General features: G+C 42.9%; 1 protein-coding gene across 1 annotated transcript in view; it reads left to right on the forward strand.

The window, feature by feature from the left end:
• Positions 1 to 14,521, forward strand: part of SURF4 (surfeit 4) — a 41,243-nt gene extending 26,722 nt beyond the window's left edge. Inside the window, exons 2-6 of the mRNA XM_078646129.1 lie at positions 4,103 to 4,289; positions 5,797 to 5,873; positions 6,342 to 6,385; positions 7,514 to 7,700; positions 12,511 to 14,521. Of these exons, the coding sequence (XP_078502255.1) occupies positions 4,103 to 4,289; positions 5,797 to 5,873; positions 6,342 to 6,385; positions 7,514 to 7,700; positions 12,511 to 12,777 (762 nt within the window). The 3' untranslated portion in view covers positions 12,778 to 14,521. The remainder of the gene's footprint in view (positions 1 to 4,102; positions 4,290 to 5,796; positions 5,874 to 6,341; positions 6,386 to 7,513; positions 7,701 to 12,510) is intronic.
• Positions 14,522 to 18,398: the final 3,877 nt, after the last annotated feature.

The following is an 18,398-nucleotide window of genomic DNA, read 5'->3' on the forward strand; positions in this document are numbered from 1 at the left end:
CAGACATAGTGTACTGCAACGCCTTGGAATGGATGTTTTCTTTCATTTAAATAGTCCTAAGAGTATTTTTCCTTCATTTTGAAATGGAGATTGCTACGTGTTGCTGGCTTTGTTTGATAAGTAGTGGGCAGTGTTTTCGGCTTGCTGTGTTAACTTTGTTAGGCGAGTATCTGCTTATCCACTCTTCCATGCCAGTCTGCAAAAACAGTCCGTGTACTCTGTGCCTCCTTTTGTGTTTTTTAGGTCCAGTCTAGAGGCAGCGCGCATGCGCTGCTCTCTGAGGCATGCTGTAATCCCTCTGGGAAGTTTTAAGAAACCCACCACATGACCACTAGTGTTCATTGGTTGCTTTGTCCGCTTTTATAAATTCCAAAGTTTTTGTTCGTGGATAGAGTACATTTGTCCCGCATTGTGGCTGTTTTGTTCCCGCCTACAGACTGCCCCTGCTACATGGATCCTTGCAATATGTTTTGGTACCAGCACTGATTTGTCTTTTCCATCCGCTTGTTTTGTAATTTCCTGTTCATGTCTCTCTTTGCTAGAAAACGTGAACAGGAGAGAGCCCCACTGAGAGCTTGAGGAGAGGAAGAGGGTGAGGGTGAGGCTGTGGGCTGAAATCTCCAAACATGCATAGTGCAAAACATATAGATATAGACATGAATGCAAATTAATTAAACCAACATACTTACAGTAACTAAAATACATTTTTTAATTCTCTTTTTAATAGGGTCGTTTAATTGTACATACTGTCTTCTTGGTTATATATACGGTAGTAAAAATGCTCAACACTTTATTATAACTTTTCAACATTCTGCACAGCAACCCAGACGCTCTACAACGTAGCTAAAAGACTTTGGCAAAGCCAATAGCTCTGGCTAAACACTTATAAGATTCCAAGGCTTGAACTATTGGCTATAATAATGCTTGTTTTTTCCCCCCAGCAATTTTATATAGCACATCTTGGCCCAATGACTTTGGAGTGCTCTATATGAGCATCTGATTACGTTACACAAGGTCAGATTTTCTTTATTTCTTTTATTTTTTGGGGCACAGGGTGAGTAGTTATGCCCCAAACCACAGGATGTTGAGCCTTTGCTGCGACTCTAACCTGATTCCCCGAACGGAGACTTGGCATGTAAAATTAAGTCAGATGGACTGACAATTTGCTTGAAATCCTATCAAGAGAAACCTAATTCAGTAGGTGTTCCGAAAGGCGGCTGCTTCAGGAGAAGCTCCTCCTAGAAGGAGACCCTTTCAGAGGAGTGACTTGTCTGGATGAGCTTAGATGCGACTTGTGTCTTGACTGTTAAGTTCCGAGTTTTCTTCACAGTTTGAACATACTGGGCCGTTTTGTTTCTTCAAATGGGCAAAGGCTTTTAGCTCAGTGTTGGCCTTCACCTGAGCTGGGGTCCTTGATAGAGTAGTGTGCTGTGCCCTCCTCAGAAGGTCCTGGGCTGATCTGTGAGTGTAGCCCATGCAGTGACTCTGCAACCGAAGCATCTCTCCAGGTGCAAGCGCCTCTTCTATCTTAGCATGTCGTCTGAGAAAGCAGATCAACTTCTTTGCCCCTTCATTTTATGTTTTGTAACTTGCAGGAGACTTCCATTCTGGCAGCTGGCTTTGTGCCCTGATGCACTTTTCTCTCCATACATGCTGCTTGCCTTTGGTGTGGAAATGCAGTTTGTTGTGTTCTTAGTAGTGCTGGTGTTATGGTACCTCTCCTGCGCTCTTCCAAGCCAAGACTTTTACTATAAATTACACTAGTCCGTGTACGTTAGTATTTGGTTTCCGCCTTAGACCTCAAGTATTCCTCCTTATTTGAGGACTCTTTCCAAGGCCAAGGAAGCGGATGAATAGCTTGGTAATAACCTGATCAGAGACCACTCTTAGTACTTAAGTGAATCTGTCAGGCAGCTGTCTGTAGAACTGGTCCCACCAAGGCGACCGACAACACAGTTATGTTTGGAACCAGCATGCATCAAGCTGTTTCAAAAGCCAGCCCCAACTTGAACATTAGGTTGTTTGCGGACAGTACAATTTCCAATTTAATCTCAAAGGCGTTTTTAGCCCCCAAAACTCTGTTCTAGGTTTATAAAAAGAACTTGCTGAAAACATTACACTATAATTGTATACATTTCTGTTAGAAAGTTTAGCAGGAATGTTTTGATTGTGTGTGTTTTTTGCTTAATTCTTCCTTTCTACGGATCTGGCTCTCAAAAAAAACTTCTTGAGCTCTGGAAAAAAGTCTCATCCAAAAATTGCGTTGTTGTGTATGTCCGTCATATGGATAAATGGGATTCTGGCTCTTTAAAGGAAAACTGCCTTCCGGAAGAGGGAATTGTCAGCTTAACTGAAGGCCTAATTTGCACGCTTATCTGTTCACCTAGGGTCTGACCAGTCTGTGGCACTGTATCGGAGTGCTGATAACTATTTATCCACTCTGCTGCAATCAGCAGCACATTCAGCAAACCATCCTTGCTGCTCCTCTTGTTATTACTTCACTCACCATTACATTTGGCGGTGATGATGCCAACCCTCAAGATGGCTCCAGAATGGACCTCTAGAGTGCTCTACTGGATCCAGTGTGATACCCACTTCCAGCTGGAGATTTGCTGTGTAATGTAGAGCTCAAAACGTCCTGGCAGTGGGAGGTTTTGATCTCCTATTTAATGGTTCCCGCCCAGTCCATACCTAGAGCAATACAATTGAAATATCATGTAGTATCTCTTTGGTACAGTGTTGATCTAGTTTGATCTGTTTGCTTTCTGGTGGCACGTGACAACCACCATAGCCAACCAGACCACCCAAATGCACCAGCTGATTGAGCGTGATGTTATGAGAACTGGCAGTCCTTGGAAATGCAAAAAGCAGCATTTAAAACCTAGTTATGTACAAACTAGGTTTGTTGATAATCTTTACCACGGACTATGAAGAAAATGTCTTTGGGAAACCTAAATATTTGGGCCTCCTGGGGGAAGACCTTGTATTCCAAATAAATAAATAAAAAGAATGTTTCCTGTTTCTCAGAGTTTCTGCTTGTGGTGTAAACTAGCATGGCAATGGTTGGATTTAAGTTGACATTTGTGTTCGTGGTTTGCTGTTTAATTTGCGCCTCAGTATTGACAAGGAGAAAGGGTTTTACGAAGTGTAATCTTTTTAGTAGTTATTTTAGAATTACAGAAGTCTAACACATTTTTGCTAAAAAAAATTATTTGCCCCTTCTATGTGGGGCTGTTATGTTTTTATTTAAATTAATTGATTTGCCCTTTGAAGCCCATCTATCAGTTGTAATCTATGAATTCCAAATGCTTGTTCCATAATTGTAAGACTCAGTAAGCGAGTTCTAAAGATTGGCAGTAGTGGCCCTCACAGGTAATTAGTTGTGATATACAAATCCAGATTGAATGATTGACCCTGATCTGGTCCAAAGGGCCAGCAGTTTGGTTTGTGGAAATGTGAGTTGTGAGAGTGGTTGTGAGGGATAGGTGAACTGTTTCCTCTTTAACTAGAAGAATTGTTGGTAAAGTAGAGCCAGGGTGGGAGTCTTCTGTCTCGCCGTACAAAACAATGAAAAACATCTCCATTGTAATCGGAATATGAGATCTAGAAAGCTAGTACAGCCCTTTAAAAATTATACTATATTTACTCCAAACAGTAGACTGCCGAACGGAATTTGAAAATGAGAGATTCGAAAACAGTGAATTTGTAAAACATTGTACACTTCTCATCCAGACCCAAATATCTCCACGTTTCAAGAGGTGCTCCTTTGTGTATGCAATAGAACAAGGCTAGTACGCATGCCGATTACTTGCTGCCAGTCATTTGTCTTTATGGGCATTATCAAGTGGCTAGTTGTGTTCTTTTTAAATTTTCTCCATTGATTCACAGTACATGTGTTAGGTTAAAAGCTTTTTTGGCAAATTGCTTTGTGAGTGATTGAGTTGGGGTGGGGTCAGGACATCACATGGGATTCTTATGAGAAGAAAGTAACTAATGCTGTTCAGAGTGCACAATCTGTAATGTGGACAGTGCTTTGCTGGTGAATTGATGTATAGACTTCCATTCCTTCTCACTCTTTTTGTGCTTTGCTTCCATGGTGTAGTTCCTGCGGGTCACCAAACAGTACCTGCCGCACATGGCACGCCTGTGCCTTATCAGCACCTTCTTGGAGGATGGTATCCGCATGTGGTTCCAATGGAATGAGCAGAGGGATTACATCGAGGCCACCTGGAGCTGTGGGTACCTCCTGGCAACCATCTTCGTCTTCATCAACCTGGTGGGCCAGCTGAGTAAGTGACATTTGAGTGCATTGGGAAGGATGCTTTGCAGCTTAGGGATTTGCCTAATGTTACAAGCAGAGTCATATGTTTTTCCATATTGAATTGTTTTCCATTAGTGAGCACCGGACCATGCAGTCTGCTCCCTGTATTCCCTCAGAACCATGTTCGTCTCAGATGCACTCTTTCCCTTTATTTCTGGATGTCTCGGTTGTGGGCAATCCAGAATCCTAGCCAATTTTTGCGACTCTCCTGTTAATGTATGGAGTAAATGGTTTGACAAATCAATTCTAGTATGTTTTTCTGGAACCAAAGAGAGCTAACCAATGAGATGTTTTGCACTCCTGGATACCAAGGAGCACCGGTTTCCTAAGCTGACTTTTTAAATTTGTAAGCCAGGCACATGGTAGTTTCTTGATGTTAGCTTATATGGTTTTGTTTTAAGTGTTAACCCTCTGTTTAAGGGGGGTTTCAACCAGAAATACCCAAACCATTAAAAAACAACACCAAATGTTCTTGCTAGCCAATTCCTGGACCCAGCTTCTACCTTTGCTAGTATTAAATTAACTGACCGCTCTACAGCCATTTCCCTCCATGCAGCACGTGTCGGCTGGGGTTCCCTGTACAGATTAGAATGCTTATGTTTGGAAATTGTATGGTTTCAAACTACATTAGTCTCCATGACCACTATCTTTTTACACACACAACTCCCTACCTCCAGGCAATCCCACTCATAACTTGTTAAAGAGCGCTTCTAAGTAGAGGAGCGCCCTATTTAGTTACGGGTGAAATTGGCAACTTTTACTTTGAACCTGCATTATTGTTTTCTTAACGGACTGAGGTAAACCGTTTCTCTCATGTACATGTTGAAAGAAAATAATTTGGTCTTTGAAACAAATGTTCTTGCTGCTATGTCTTGCGAAGGCCAAACAACATTAGCGTTAATGTGAATCAAACGATTTGACTGTGACTGATCCATCCTCGAGTGCCTACAGTGTTAGCCATGTGTTTGCTGGTGTCGTCTGGGCAAACTAATGCCTTTTTGTTTCTTCTCTTTAACCCCACCGTTTAAAAAACAAATGTTAAATGCCCAAAACTGCCTATCTGCCAGATCCTGCTTTTGGGACCTCTGTATCTGCTCTTCTCCCTGCCACATCTACTGCTTGGGAACTATAGACCTAGCACCAACACCCGGCTTCACGTGTGCCAGACTTACCATTACTCTGGCTAACCACTCTGGATGAAACTTTCAAATATATTTATCCATTAGGCGTGTACTGTAGACATCCACGTGTTTGGATACTTGTCTCTCTGATTGCACACTATACCCCTATTTTCTGTACAAAACCATCCCCCAGTGCTGGAAAGGTAGGAAATGATTGAAGACCAAGATGGATCTCCCTTCAGTACTGCCTTCCATACTGTATCGTGCCAAACTATGCTGCCATCTCCCCTGGCTTTGGAGTGGTGGTGCCACAACAGATCTTTAACATTTTGCATTATTGTTTCTGCATTTCAGGTGGCTGCATCCTGGTTCTGACCAGAAATTTTGTACAGTATGCTTGTTTTGGACTGTTCGGAATTATCGCATTACAGGTACACGCCCTATACACATGATTTGAATGGGTCTGAGGCCACCTCTGTGCCGAAGGATCATGTTGCCCATCACGCCTTGAACTCTCTGTGATTTTAAGGGCTGTACTTTCTGCATCTCTGCTCTTAAACATGAAAATAATTTTGACTCGAGTTTCTTTCTTTTGCTGATGGGCTCTAATGAACCTATCTGAAAGCAGGTCAACAAGCTGGCAATCTAAGCGGAAAACTGCAGTGGGTGTGGGGTGAAAAGACCATACCTGGAGGGGAGAGTCCTTCAGTCACTATGGAAGCTTTTTAAACGTTGGCTGTAGAAGGAATTGGCTTTTTATGAATGAGTTACATCATCAGGAATTGAAATAATTTAGTTTTTAAACTGGTGTGGTGTTCTTATGAGAATGTGTGTTCCGATCTTCTTTGGGCAGTATGTTCATTAATTGAAGTTTTCTCTTGCTCATTTGTCCTTGGCAGACCGTCGCGTACAGTATTCTGTGGGACCTGAAGTTTTTAATGAGGTAAGTGTGCCTATCAAACTGACACTGTTCTCTTCTTGGCATAGCGATCACATACTGTATGGTTACACCCTGGTACAAGTGGTCGAGTGGATGGATAAATGGGTGTTTCCATCGTTGATAACGGGGAAGCAATATGAATAGGACCTCCGTGGGACAACTAGCAAAAGCAACACTCTTGTAGCACGACATGTCTTTGTTTTTGGATTGTACTTTAAAGATTAGGTCTCCACAATTGTAATGTCACATTGTTAAGTGTTATTAAATTGAATATTGGAAAAATCTATCTGTTGAATTACTTGCCTGTGAGCGGCCATACTGTGGAATTGTAAATTTATTACACTATTTAAAATGGTGACACAAAAACCTGGAGAGTGCCGTGGTAAGTTAATTTTGTTAAGACTAGCACGGGAGTTCTCTGGTACTTCTGTGTGGTGACACCCGTGGTAGTGGGGTGTCTTGTTACCTTGAGTGGCACCAATACTGGTACTTGGCTACAGAAAACTTTAGAAAATATACAGTATGATAATTGATGTGCTACTCTGTATACCACCACTACCCACTCTAGTGTTCTGTGGATAAATGTGTGTGTTCAGAGCATGTTACTGGCTCAGATCCCGGCCTCAGTTGGCATTGAAAACTGGAGTTAATATGGTGTAGTGATTAGTCTGGTGGTTGTTGTACACTAGCCATTTCTGCAGTTCTGAGAACCATTGATACACCAGCTGAGGCCAAACCACCATGTCTGGCTCCCATTTGTAGTGCCACTGTTATTGATTGTTGTTTGGGATCCGCCCAACTCATTCCCAGCTCATTTCTTCCTTTGACATACGTAAATACCCATCCATATGCAGGTTAAGTTGTCAGCAGTTCGTGGCTACCATAAACAAGTTTGGAGCTGCTGACCTACAGTCTGGCATCCATGCCATCCATTGGCCACAACCCGCCCCAATGCCCAGATTTGCTCAATCGTGGTATAGTCTTGTGAGAATAAATTCAATTTTTTTGTCATTTAGTTTTACTGTTCTACATTATTTTACTGGTGGGATCTGTCTTGTTTATAGTAACTCTTTTTATGCTTGTGCTAGTGTACCTTTTTAAAGTTCTCTCATTTGCATCTTGTGTGTCCAGGAACTTGGCACTTGGCGGTGGTTTGCTGCTGCTTTTGGCTGAGTCGCGATCCGAAGGCAAAAGTATGTTTGCTGGGGTTCCCACCATGGGTGAGAGCTCCCCGAAACAATACATGCAGTTGGGAGGCCGTGTACTGCTGGTGCTCATGTTCATGACACTGCTGCATTTCGACGCAAGTTTGTTTTTCGTAAGTAGTTCACTTGGTCCAGGATTTGCACAACTATATACACCATGCACAGCAACCCCCACAATACTAGTCCCTTACCTATTTGGTTTCATGTGTGCTTTGCCAGAAGTATATACTTAGAGTTGTGAGTAGCTCCATGCAGTAACAAAAAGACACCGGAAACCTTTTATGCTCCTTTATTTAGCTTGGTATGTTTCCACTCTCATTCATTTAATTACGAAACCAATCTTCCATGACAAATTGTAAAATATGCCAGCAACATTTGCTGAAACATCCTGGCCATGATTGAGATTTGGAGCAAAATTCAGGCGTTGTGTGAGAGATGGATAGTTGTTTTATTAAGAAGCTGCAGTAAATTAAGTGCCTGCTCTGTAAAGTTGGTGCTTTTCATGTTAGAAAAGTATTATTCATTCCAGGAACTCCATATGTGGGCATTCCCACTTCAAGATTTCTCAATGTTGAGTCAGTTTTGAGACTCTAAACGCCCCCTTCCTTCACTATTGATTCCTAGTTTTGTGGCACAAACTCCCTCCTCCCCCTGCAGGGTTTAGCATTACTAATTTTATAGTGTTGTTGCTATCCGCCTCATCTTGTCTACTGTTACAAGAGGAACTATAGATACCTTTAATAAAAGCTGCCACACCTATTGTATTGGATCCTGTACACTTCTTACAGAAGTTACCTGATGATACTTAGCAGCGCTGTCACACAAATGTGAAATTTTAAGCAATTGCAGCTCTGGTTTCAGTTCCATCACAAATGTTTTATAAGGCTAAGGCAAAATATGCAATTCTTTTCGTAGGGAGCTACTGAAATTCTCATTAAAATTAAATGATCGAGGCAAAATATATATTCTTCACAAATGTGCTTACTGTCCCTGTTGAGACCCAACTAGGAGTTCTAATCCTCTTAAACCAATTGGTTGTGTACAGTGTGGTGTACCAAAAAATACTGCTTTCATGGCTTCGCGGCCGGGTAGTCCTCTTCGGTACAGCTCCCTATCGGATCAAAGATTCCAAGAATTCTCAATGGGGACAGAAAGGTCCGTACTAAATAGGCAGCGTGGGGTGTCATGATACTCCTTTCTCATTGTTCAGTGGGTATATGTGAATCTGGGCATAGACCAAAACCAATTTCTGATTCAAACGTACACTCATGACTTTTACGTCTGGGGAAGGGCTTTTTAGACTCTCTAATATCGCAGCCTGTCGGGAGCCTGTTTTTCTAGCTGGACAGTCTCCTGTGCATAAATAGTTTGAAGACTGAGATATGGCTGGAGAGAGGATATGGGTCACACTTGCATTAACCTGCCCGCCCTTCAGCCAGGTGTGCCCATTAAGTGAGCACATCCCGGATGTGTACTGGCAGAAGTCCTGAGTTCCAGTAATTCTCATTGATCCCTTGACAAACTGTGACATCCAAAAATACTTCAGAAGAGCTTGAAAGTAATTACAGCTCCGCTCTGGGACAATCTTGACCTCCGGCCTACAGTTCTGACAAACTATCTGATGTCTAGAAAGGAATTGAAGGCCACACATTCAGAAACTCTTTCATGTTCTAGTCCTGACTTTGTATTGCCTTCCTTATTCTTTGACCCCCCCCCGCCACTCCAACCCCCCCAAACCCCTCCCATCTTCCCCACTCTAACGATTTCCACAAGGGACAAAGACAAAGCCAAAGTGGTGTGGAGTCCATCAAGTAGAACAGCTTATGTCTCCCTGATTCCGGTCTTTCCATGTCCATTTTTAGTTAAGTATGATCGCACATTAATCGTAGACTATTGATGCTTAAAAGTGGCTGAAAGGGAAGTCGCTGAAAACAAAATGCGACTTATTTATGCTGGTGTCTTATCTGTGTAATACTCCTCACAAACTGTCCTGCATAATCAACTTGCTTTTCTCCCTAAACTTCTTCCAAGCTTTGCATCTTAATTCTCAGCCAAACCGTGTAATATTTAAAGCGTTAGCAAATCTTGCGACCAATCCCTGAATTCCTAATTAATGCCTTCTTGTGTGTTTCACTGTGACATTCTTTACTTCTGGTATACAGAACAGAAAGGAAATATAGGCAGAGTGCCCTAGACTGTTGTGGTGCTTTTGGAGTTGGACCAGGGTGCATGGCAGACTCTTTGGAGTTTGTGCTGCATGTTTGCCAATAAAGTCTGCTGGACTCTGGAATTGGACCTCTTATTTTTCTGCAAGACACTGCAGCATTTGTAGACTAGTTGTGCTTCTTCGCAGGGGGCTGGTTCATCCTAACGCCAACCCCTGTTATGTTGTGTCTAATCCAGTGTGTGCAGCCTAAATGAGAGCAAGTGGGAACATTGAGTTTTGAATCTCACCGGACGTTAAACTTGTGTGGTTGTGTGCTACGTCCACTGACAGTGAAGATGAACCCGGGCCACCTCCACGGTCGGGGAAGACGGTCTCCGAGTGAAGTGCATTATCTTATTGCATGAACTTACATTGGGTCAAATGAGCGGCCATTTGGGGGGAATCTTTGTCAGTGATTGCAGTACCGAATTCACATTGCACGGTCTTACGTGGGGTCAAGAGGATGTTGATGTCAGTGAAGACTAGTTAAAGGACACCTGTCTGCACTGCCAAGACTCATTTGTCACCGATCTGTGTGAGACCAACACCCCATAATGTAGGCAGAGCAGGGCATGATTATTGGGGAGCCACCACTGTAGGTTAGTAGTATTTCAATCAGAAAAGTGATGGCCCTTGTACGCTACAACCCCGGTTATGCTTCTGTATGTCCATATTCTTTATTGTCGACATTCGATTATAGCGCTGAATCTCTCAAATACTCACTTCTAGTCCTCCATTTTTTATTTTTGTTTATTTTTGCAGCTAGTTATGTTAGTCCGATGTGTTATTTTCAATTCAGTCATGACCGCTTCAGGTATGTCTCAATTCCCGTCATAAACTGGTGAGCCCTTGTTTCCCTGAAAAAGAATATTTGAATCATTTCATGTGGCAATTGGTGGAGAAAACTTTTCAGCAATCGGGCAGTAAGCTATTTTACTATACAACCCAGACATAAAAAGCAGGAATATTTTCAGACGTTTAGAAGAAATCGACGTTGAAAATGGTGGCGAAGAGCCCAGAAATAGCTACGAATTGTTAGTAAAAATGCTGTAACAACATTTCAGTACTCAAATCAGTGGTTTTTTTGTCTTTCAAGAAGGCAACCGTAGAAGGTCAGTAACTATGTTGCCACCATAAGACACGTGTCAAGAAAATGTGAGTTTGGTGAATTTAAAGGTTTCCTAATTGGAAACTAGTTTGTATGGTGTACAATACTCCCAGGGTGCAGGAAGCATTACTGACAAATGGCTGAGTTCAAGGATGCTTTAGCTGTCATTGAAGCGATGGATCATACAACGGACTGGATAAGCGAAATGTGGAAAGATGACCTTGGAGTTTCAGAAATGGCAGGAGTAGGAAGTCCCAAGAGAGCAGGTGGTGAGAACAAAGAAACCCAGCAAAGAGCCAATGTCTGCGTCCAATGCTTTGAAATCTAAATATAGGAGCAGTAGTCATTCAGTGAATACTCCACATTGTTTTGCAAAAAAACTCTTTTTGTGGGAGGTGTGGAAAGTGTGGGCACTGCGCCAGTGTATGTAAAGGTGTTTGTGATCATGAGGGAGGGGATAGAGAGGAAGAAAGCAGGATATTGTGGTGGGGCATATCGGTTACAAGAGGGAGTGAAGAACACTTTGTTGAATGGAATTGATGTGAAAGGTGTACCGGGTGAGTATGATCAGGAATATCAGAATACCAGAGTGTGAAGTGGTGATTGAGGTAAGGAGTTAATTGTTTTGTCTGATTCTGTCTCGCCATACACTTTGGTGGATGACAAAATTTGGTATGAAATATTTGGCAACGGAAATGTTGCCATGTGTGTTCCTGACCCAAATCTCTTTGGGTACGGAGGCATCACCATTGAATTGATGGGTTATACACCTTTTTTTCAGTTTTAAGAGCAGCAAACCATTGGCAAAGTATATGTAGCTAAAGGGGAGATCGTCTTTAAGAGATCTAGGTATTGCATTGAACCCGAATTCTCCTGCTGATGTATCCTAATTAACCGTATTAGTGAAGACCAAGACATTCTTGCTAATTTCCATGAAGTAGTTAAGAATAGGTATGGACAGCTAAAGGGATGTGTGCATCAAATAGTTTCAAAAAAGAATGATGTCTGGTTGTCCACAAGGTTCTTAAGGTTCCAAGTCTTTTGCTTTAGCCTTTGTAGGGAACAAGTTGCACAGCTTAAAGAAAACTTGGAGTACTTGACGGGATCAAATCCTCAGAATGGCTCACACCTTTTTGAGTTGTTTTACTGCCTACATTTCCACTCTATCCTGTACATAGGAGTTTAGTTCTAGAATGTTGTAATGCAGACTGCTCAGCTGCAGTTGGACCAGAGTCCATGTTGGGCACTTTGATGTTAGTGCAGCAAGTTTACCAATAGGTTTGGCTGAACTCTTTGAACGTGGACTTTTTATTTATCCAGAAGACGGTTCAGAACCACCCCTCCCTCACATTTCACTACAGAATTGATTACCTTATTTTAATCTGCAAATGTCTTATGTCAACCTTACAGACCTTTTCTCCCAAAACTAGGTGGCCCCAAGCCCATTCAAGAATCATTGGCTTGCTTTTCATTTCCTTTCACCGTGCCTTACTCTCGAGCTCCTGACTTGAGGTTTACAGGTTTCCATGAAGGAAATTGTCATTTGATTTACTTCTTCATAAGCTCATAGCTAAATATCTAACCAAGTCCTGTTTCCCTCATGTTACAGATTCTTCAGAACATTGTGGGCACGGCCCTGATAATTTTGGTGGCCATTGGCTTCAAGACCAAGCTTGCTGCTTTGACTCTGGTCATCTGGCTCTTCTCTGTCAATGTTTACTTCAACGCTTTCTGGACCATCCCGGCCTACAAACCTATGCACGACTTCCTGAAGTACGACTTCTTCCAAACCATGTCTGTCATTGGTGGCCTGCTCCTGGTGGTGGCACTGGGTCCCGGGGGCGTGTCCATGGACGAAAAGAAGAAAGAATGGTAGTCGGAGCCGCCTGGATGCAGAACTGGATAAGGGGGACGGGTCTCACATTGACTGTGGGGGGGAAATGACCTGCCAGCCTTTAGATTTCCTTTGTTCGAAAAGGCCCCTTCATGTCCCTTCCAACCAAAGGCTGACCCCGTTTTTCAGCAATCAGACAGATATGTTTTGGATGTTGTGCAGAGTTGAGTAATGCCCAATAAGATTAGTGGGTACAGCGTTAGTGGGTACAGCATCCCCTTTGCCCCGCTTTCACATTTGTGTTTGCCAACGCACAAAAATACCAGCAGTATTGGGGTTAACCTATTGCCCCAACTTGGTGAAACAAGATGTAGGCATAGAAGATATTGTATTCTATTGTTGCCTGTTGACAAATGGGCACGGTTAAAATGAACTAATTCTAGGCTGTGACTTCAAGCTTAGAGCTCCTCTTTTGTTCAATGAAACGGGCCTTTTTAATTCACACAACAAACGTATTTATTCACAGTTGCTGCCAGAAATGTTAGTGTGGGTGAAACACAGAACTCTCCCCCTACATTGGTAGAGTGTGGTCTCTATAGGTAGTCTGCTAAATCCTCCATTGTGTAATTTTATGCAGAATAATTTTAAATGGTAATCTTGAGTTGAGAAACATCAAAACCGATTTAAAAAAATATTTTTATCATTATGCGTTGATGTTTCTGAAACTGGAAACCAGTTAGTGTGCCCCTCCACATCTCGTGATAGTTTTGTGTGCAATCTGAGTAATACATGTTAAGAACTTAAGTATTAAGGTTCAGAGGAAGAGCTTTCAATATTAGTATGTAGCAGAAATAAAACGACACACCAATGTAGCGGGAGGGAGACTTCTGCCCTCCCTTTCTGATTTTCCCCTACCAACTGCTTCCTCTTTCAAGCTTTCACTTTTCTACATAATTGTTCTTGTTTTCTCTGTCTGCTCTTTCTTCTTTGGTGCCTTCATTTCATTTTTTTATTCTTTCATTTTTCTTTTTCCTTGTTCTGCTCCCTAGTTCGTCTCCCTTGTTTTCTTTCTTCCCTCTTGTTCCTTTCTCCTTTTATTTCCCTGTTTCCCCCTTTTTCTCACTTGACAAACAGTGCACCTCAGTGTTGATGCATTAGCTGTGAAATGGGTTGAGGACTACTTTTTTTAATTGACTGAACTAATGTGTGACTTTTAAACCTCCCCAGTCCATTAACAGGGTTACCAACCTTTCTCTTGTATTGTGGCAGTACCAAGTGGTAGTCTTTTTATATATTCTGGCGCATGTGGCAAATCAACAAAAGTCTAACTTCAAAAAGAAAGTAAAGACTACTTGTGTGCATTCTTTAAAGTACTGTGTGGACTTGTGAGGGTTTGTAGATGGCCAGCTGCATTCTTCATTTTTAATTAAAATAAGATGTTTTGTGAGAGCCATAGGACTGCTTTAGGCAAGGTGGTCTTTCTTTTGTTTACATACTGGTTATCAGTGTAATTACAATAATTATCTGCTGGCACCATGTATTTTTAACATTTCAAAATGTGTTTTTAAGAGAATGGTTTTGCCAAACAATTGTCCAGCTAAAATTTGTTTCCACACATGTCAAACGAACACTCAACTGTGATTCTGTGTCGAGTATTTTTCATGCTTGTCCAGCAGGGGCAAAGGAACCCACGGTTACAATGGCCTAGTTTGGCCTTTTGTTTTAAGGCAGGCTACCAAAATATATTTAAAAATAAAATCATCTGTTTCTTTGTTCGTTTTTCTTACTTTTGGTCCTTTTTCAGTTTGTTTTTAAGCAGCATTAAAATGTTTTTTTTTTTTTTGTAATGAGACATTCTTCGGTTCTTTGGGTGGTGGCCCAGCTCTGGTGAACTGGAAGTGACTCGCGTCCCCGAATCATTGGATATATTAGGAAGACTCATGGATATAGCTTTCCAGGGAACAACTCTGCTAAGGGTGGAAAAAGTAGCCTTTGCCATTTTGGGATTTGGGCCAAACCAATAGAAGCAATGTGTGGCTCTTTGCGTCCTTTGTAAATTCAGTTAAGACTTTTTTGACCTAAAATGTAATTCCTACTAAGGAAGAAGGTATAGCTGTCTGAGGCGAAATTGTAGATTAACACGAGAATGCCCGTGCCTAAATTAGAAACGGCAGGGGACTCTGAGAACTCAAAAAAGTATTATGCTTGCACAGGGGAAATTAAGAGGAGGTTAATTTGATGCGTGTTGGAGCAGTCTTATGCAACATGTGCCTTGAGTCTCACTCTTGCATATGCTGAGTGCCAACCTTGTAAAGGTTGGAGCCATGACCAGACTAGGGCTCACACCGATGGTGAACATCTACCTTCTAGAGCATGAGGGCAGCTCAGCTGGGGAAATGTAGATTTCTTTTTTTTTTTTTATGAAATGTAGATTTTTAACCACTACTGCAGTTGACTAACTGTTCAGGTCCACGGATGTGGACAATACATCTGCGACAGTGTAAATGAAAAGAATTTCAGTTTGAGGAACAGAAAGGTTTTTTTTTTTTTTTTTAATGTTGGGATGCGAGGGGATTGTTTTCCTCTTGTTCAGAGATTATTTTTTTACCCATGTGATACGCAGTGCACTGATTTCATACTGATAGAAAACTCCTAGACCCGGACTGCCGGGTGCTTCAGGGCATATCTCAGCACCTGTTATCCCCTCCACCCCCGCACAGCCCAAGCAGAAAAAAGGTACCTAATTTGGGTGGCTGAGATGAGAACAGACCGAACCAGAGAATATGCACACACCACTTTGTCTTTATATTGTCCATTTTTAGGTCTCGCCTGCCAATGCGCATGCGCATTGAGCTTGCGAGACTATGGGGGCTTAAACAGACTTTAACCAACTTGCAAGTCGATGGCGATTCCTTGCAGTGCCCGTGAAATTCAAGCTCAATGCGTAAGCGCATTGACATTAAAAGCGCGTGCACATGCCACCAGCCGCCTGCCTTGCATTACACATCAAAGGCAGCCCAGCCTCCCTCCCCCAGCCCCTGCTGCTTCACACCCTCATCGCAGCCTGAAATCGCCGCCTGTTCACTCAGCCGCACTCCTCCCACACCCCCGCTCCGCCCCCTCCCCTGCCTGCCGTGTCGCATTTCTCCTCCCCCCTCCCCACAGCAATGCCCTCCGTCTTGGCTCGCTAAACTACTCGCTGCCTCCTCCCGCTCTCCTTAATCCGCTCTCCCTCCTCCCACACCCCCGCTCCGCCCCCTCCCCTGCCCGCCGTGTCGCCTTTCTCCTCCCCCCTCCCCTTCTCTGTCTTCCCTCCGTCTTTTTACATAGTTATTCAATCATGCATCAAAGCTGATTTTTACAAAAAAATAACTGAACACGCATGTGCTCTTGGAGTGTCTGTTCTCTTTCAAATCCCATCTTTTAAGTAAAATTATGCTCCCTGTGATGTTTTAATTTAATGAAGGTGAATATTTTTATGTCATTCATTTGCTGAACTCATTCAGAATTGGCGTGACCACAATGTCCTCGATCCAATACAATTACTTACGTGTCTCCTTCCATTGTGACCGGGGTGGCTCTAATAAAATCACCCGTCTGTCTGACCACAGTAACTAGATCAGTGCTGGCCTGCCTTCCCTCCGTCTTGTTTTTAGTTTTTTTTACCCGATCCGCCCCCTCCCCTGCCCTAGGTATGGAAAACCAGTGACAGTCACCCGGTCATAAGTGGGGAAGTGAGGGGCGCAGCAGGGAGAGCAGCTCGTCCATCCCTCTCGGTCTCAAGGGGTCTGTTAAAAACTTTGTAATGAGCCCTACGAATTTTAGCAATAATTAAAAGCTGCGGGGGACAAGACCAATAGCTCCAACTTTTCTAATGCGAGACCTATTGCATTTCCAATGCTTGTTAGGTGGAGCACAGGCAGCACGCATGCGCGGTATGCAAGACCTGCTGCTGGATTCAATAAAGGACTTTGCTCCTGCCTGCTGCTTGCTATGCGTTCAGTCCAGTGTCCCTCTTTGCTTGCCTCCTAACTGGTACATGCAGCGATATGTCACTTACGTTTCTCGCAGAGGAGGGTCTGGCAAGTCCAGTTTCCTTACGCTTGCATTGATTTTCTGTTGTTTTAGGCAAACTTTTTATTTTATTTCTTTCTTTACGCTGGTTGCTTTTGTGCCTGTCACTTTCTGCCCGTCACTGTCTGCCCGTCGCCTCACTCACTTCTCTCCCACAGCAGTCACGCTTCTCTTTTTAGTATTGTGGATGGCGGTCCAGGCTGCATACTTATTTGTGCATCAGGAGCATGTAATTCTGCGAGTCACATGTGCGCTGGTGGAGGGAGCTACAGCGACAGGCAGCCAAGCACAGAGTGGGTGCAGCCCCTCAGAGCATAAGATCTCGCAGTTATGGAGTTTTCAGAGCAGGCAGCATGCAAGTTGAGGGGGCACCGTGCACAGCTCCCATTCCTCCTGCCCTCTTTGCCAAGGCATGTTTTTCGATCCTATTTTGGTGATTTTTTTTTTCGTGCCGCTCACTGGCTTTAACAAAACTCGGTTTTTTTGCCTTTGTTGGCTTTCGGGGCAAAACGCGCTCAGATGACGACCTTTGTGTAAAAAAAAAAAAAAAAATTATGTTGGTGTTGGTTTTTGGGAGGAGGTGTGGGGAAGCAGCATTTTGCAATGTAAACACCACGTTGATGGACACCGGATTATTTTTGCAGCTCTAGTACATGTCCGCCCAAAGAAAGATAATCTGATGAATATAGGCTCGTTATAGTTCCTCACTTTTATTTTTTTTTTTACAGTAAAAATTTGTTGGCTCTTGTAGAAATATTTTTAATACATTATACAGATAACATTGCATTTCATGACTCCTTTGGAAAAATGACGCTTTATGATCCGTCATCAGAGACTGAGAGCACCCAAGGCCCTTTTCTATGTTGGCAGCTAAGACCGGATGAGCAGTCTTGTGTTTGCGTTACTCTCTGTCCAGGGTGACCTGTCTGTGTGGCTCTGCTCCCCACCTGTTGCACCAAAGCTACGCCGCCTCACCATTGCGGAGTTTCGCATGTTCCTGGGGGGTAGTAAAACAAAGGGAAACCTTCAGCTGTGTCGCTTAATGTTTGTTCCGCCAAAAATATCTGTCTCGTTGCCTCTATTGGAGCCCAGATATTAATTTGTACTGGCAGCTGCTGTGTAAATGCAAGCACACTTAATATCTGATCAATAGCAACCAGCGGCGTCCTCGCCCCTACCCCATTCTCCGCCCCAACATATACTGACAGAGAATGACGAACTGAGGAATTCAATCTTTAGACTACATTAAATTCCATGACCAGCAATTGGGCGTAGAAGCTCGCGGCTGCAACTGCTGGGAAAATCGATAGCAGCCTTCTTACTCCCGACTCAAAATAGGAACATACGTTTGTCATACCTTTTTTATTGAAATTATTTTAAATATGGCGTGCTATGTTCCAGTTGCATTCATGCAGCACCAGCTGCTATTCTTACTGCATCGTAGCTCATTGGGTAGGACCTGGGAAGACCATTAATCGAACGAGGAGAAAAATCGTTTCTTCTGCTGGTGTTTGGTTAGTAGCAGGGAGGTTGTTCAGTGTTATGTTTCAGAATGGTTTTCACCAGTTAGTCTAAAAGTAATATGGGTG

The sequence above is a fragment of the Lissotriton helveticus genome, chromosome 5_1 (assembly GCF_964261635.1).
Source record: "Lissotriton helveticus chromosome 5_1, aLisHel1.1, whole genome shotgun sequence".
Classification (NCBI taxonomy): Eukaryota; Metazoa; Chordata; class Amphibia; order Caudata; family Salamandridae; genus Lissotriton; species Lissotriton helveticus.